The 3,629-nt window shown below is 43.4% G+C and overlaps 1 protein-coding gene across 1 annotated transcript in view; it reads left to right on the forward strand.

The window, feature by feature from the left end:
- Window positions 1–382: 382 nt before the first annotated feature.
- ptprma (protein tyrosine phosphatase receptor type Ma) overlaps window positions 383–3,629 on the forward strand; it is a gene marked incomplete at its 3' end in the record, with an annotated part of 259,378 nt that continues 256,131 nt past the window's right edge. The window contains exon 1 of the mRNA XM_056272706.1: window positions 383–758. Within this exon, the coding sequence (XP_056128681.1) occupies window positions 686–758 (73 nt within the window). The remainder of the gene's footprint in view (window positions 759–3,629) is intronic.

Below are 3,629 nucleotides of genomic sequence, written 5' to 3' on the forward strand. Positions count from 1 at the left end.
AGATAGATAGATAGATAGATAGATAGATAGATAGATGACCATGGATGGATGGATGGATGGATGGACGGATAGATAGATAGATAGATAGATAGATAGATAGATAGATTGATAGATAGATAGATAGATAGATAGATAGATAGATAGATAGATAGATAGATAGATAGATAGATAGATAGATAGATAGAGTTGTCTCAGTGTCCAGCTGTATCAGTGGGAGGAGATGAAGCACGACACCAGAGAAACAGTCAAAGCTCCCGCACACCCTCTACCGGGGAACTAATCTACAACTCTCTCTCTCTCTCTCTCTCTCTCTCTCTCTCTCTCTCTCTCTCTCTCTCTCTCTCTCTCTCTCTCTCTCTCTCTCTCTCTCTCTCTCTCTCTCTCTCTCTCACACACACACACACACACACACACTCACGCGCCGTGCGTCTCCGGGAGAGCCGGAGAAACAGTTCCACAAGAGCCTGAAACAACCGAGAGCCTTTCCCAGAACGAGTTCGGCCCGCGGGCGCCCGGGCTCACGGAACACACACCACCAGGACCGGACTCACGGAACACACACCACCAGGACCGGGCTCACGGAACACACACCACCAGGACCGGACTCACGGAACACACACCACCAGGACCGGGCTCACGGAACACACACCACCAGGACCGGGCTCACGGAACACACACCGACACGATGGACAAACTTTTCGCGTGCGTCTTCGCGGCGGTCGGGGTGTTGGTGTCCGCGCGAGCGCAGGTGTTTAAAGGTAAGACTCGTGGTTTCCCTCAGATTCAGGACTGGGGCTTCGCTCGTGTGTCTGAAACTTGGCGTTGCTGAGAGCGCGACCGTGTATCTATCGAGGATTATGTGCGTTTGCTTTTGGAGAGGCGCGTAAAGTTTGATGAGCACCGGAGGAATGCTAATGACAGGCTCCGTGTTCTGGGTTAGAAACATCGGATCCTGTGAGAGTCAGGTCGCGGTTTGTCGCGGGAGATGTTCGGAACAAATTTGGACAAACCCAAACGTTGGGTTAAAAATAAAAATAAATATATTTTAAAAAATTAACCCAACGGATGGGTTTGTCCATATTTGACCCAAAGTTGGGTTGAAACAAACAACCCAGCATTTTCGGACTCAAGTGTGTCCAGATTTCCAAAATGATTGTGCAACCTTATTCTAATTTTTTTCTTCACAAGCCCAAGAATAAACAAACACTCCAGTTTGGAGAGATAAACACTGTTTCTGTGGGAATCTGACCTGATGACTTCTAATGCGTTACTCTTTATGGATTTCTGTCTAATGAAACACATTAGTTCATTCGATTGATTTATTAATGGATGTGAGGTGTCTCTCTGGATCTGACGGAAGGCATTGCTGTGCTCCACTGATCATCCTGTTTATTCAAAGTTTTTACACGCTTTTATGAGGTCTGAGATGTGACCTGTCAATCAAAACTTAATCATCATGATATGCAATGCACACAGTTGCATGTGTGTGAAGTAAAACGCGTGTGTATTGAAACGGAGCTCTTACTGTGTTTGGTTTCGATGGTGGCGAACGGAGTGTTTTAAGCTTCAGACTCATTTTTGGACGCATCGGGTGAAGTGTAACTCAGACGTGTCTCTGGAGCCCGAGGGGACGCGCACTGGAACAGGGCTCGCTTTATCTGAACAATACATTTCCCCGTGTAATAGGGCGCATTAGTGACGTTTAAATCGATATGTCAATGAATGCATAGATAATGGTGTGTCAGTTTGAGTAGGTTTTGTATTTACGGAATAATGACTAGTTGCTCTTTATATTTAAATCGCATCACTTTTGCATGAGATTGGTTTCCCCCCTCACAGATTCAGTGAGCTTGATCAGTGTTTTTCACATTAAAACCCCATTCGAACCCCAGAACATGTCAGTTGGTGATTGCATACATGCAAAAATGTTTCAGGTTTATATCCGATGTGTTTCTGACTGTCCTGTATGTGTTGCAGTTCCTCTGTTGGCCTGTAGGAGGCAGCATGGCTCACTTATAGCGACTGTACATATGCATATACTGTACATCAACTCACATCACAGCTGTGCTGCGCTTCATCTGATCCTCAACGATGGCTTTGCCTGAAACACACACTTTGACTGTGGTAAAACACTGTAACGTACATCCCTGAGCAGCTTATGCTTTATAAAAACATAAAAAGCCAGCTTTATATTCATTAACATGCTGTTTTCCGACCCGCTCCGTAAGCCAGACCACTTTGGTGCACCAGTGTTGATATCAGATGATTATACCATGGTGCTTTGATAAACTAATGTGCAAAACTGATGATTCATATACTATATTACTAACCCAGCAAACAGGGAACGTTCCCAATATGTTATGGACAAGTAATGTTAATACAACGTTCGTTCAAAGTTACCTTTAATAATGTTCTCAAAACATTTAGTTGGGCGTTCGTTTAATGGTTTTTAAGTTTTACTATTTGTACATTCAGAAGTAACATTACTATATTTTTTGCAAAATTGAATGTTCAACTAATGTTTGTATAACCAAGAAAAACATTCATAAACCGCACATTTTGAACTCTCAGAGAACATTCAGAAAAAATGTAAGTCAATCATTGTATCCCTTAAAACTCATCTTTGATCACCAAAATGACATATTTACAAGTTTTTTCCCTTGAAAACATGCCTTAAAATATCTTGAATGTAACTCGACACCCTCGCCTCATTTAGTATGCGCGGCTCTATGAATATGCAAATGAGCCCCGCCTCCACTCACTCGCTCAGCTCAGAGATCCACTGGTTGACGATCACACGTTGATCTGATTGGTTACAAGGTCGTTTGTGACGTCAGAAACACCAGCGATTTCCAACCATGTTTTTGAGACTGTCTTTGGTTCACTGCAGTTTTAAGGAGGAAATACTCAGCAATGCTGTCGACTTATGAACTTACACATGGTGTGTCTTATTAAAAACACCACATAGACACATAAACAACATTAAAAACTGGATTTTCACCATGATTATCTAAAAAACGAATGTTTTATTAGTGGTTTGACTGAGGCTGTGTGTGTGAGTCAGAGCAGAGTCGAGCTCTTTAGCATCCGTGTGATTTACAAGCATCTCTCGTCTCCACACACACACACACACACACACACTCACAGAGCTCCAGCTATCATCGATTAGAACTGGCTAATCCGTATAAATATAACACGCGTAGGTCTTCCAATAGTGTGATGATTGATGGCGTTGTGTGCGCAGGAGTCCGTCTGACTGACACCCACTGGTGCTTTAATTCACCAGAAGACTCGCTGGAGAGTGTGAGGCGTCACTCAGAGTCTGATTACTGGCGCTCGCCTCCACGGCCGACACATCGAGCCAGAAAAGCTTCAAACCGCACGTCAGAAGTTCTGCTTAAAAACCCGAAAGTAGCCCGTGTCTTATTTTCCTTTCAATGTTAAAGTTTCACACGCAGAGACATTATGAGTGAGTCATTCTGAGTCTGTGACATCTGCATGTGAACGCCTTCATGCACAAATCTTTATTCAACAACTTTCTACTAAAATCGATTCTAATTTTCTTAAAAATGGACATAAAGTCGCGATGAAACAGAACCTGCATCGGATCTTGTCTTCTGTGTTGTGAC

The sequence above is a fragment of the Rhinichthys klamathensis genome, unplaced genomic scaffold (assembly GCF_029890125.1).
Source record: "Rhinichthys klamathensis goyatoka isolate OS25496 unplaced genomic scaffold, OSU_Roscu_1.1 h1tg000346l_1, whole genome shotgun sequence".
Taxonomy (NCBI): Eukaryota; Metazoa; Chordata; class Actinopteri; order Cypriniformes; family Leuciscidae; genus Rhinichthys; species Rhinichthys klamathensis.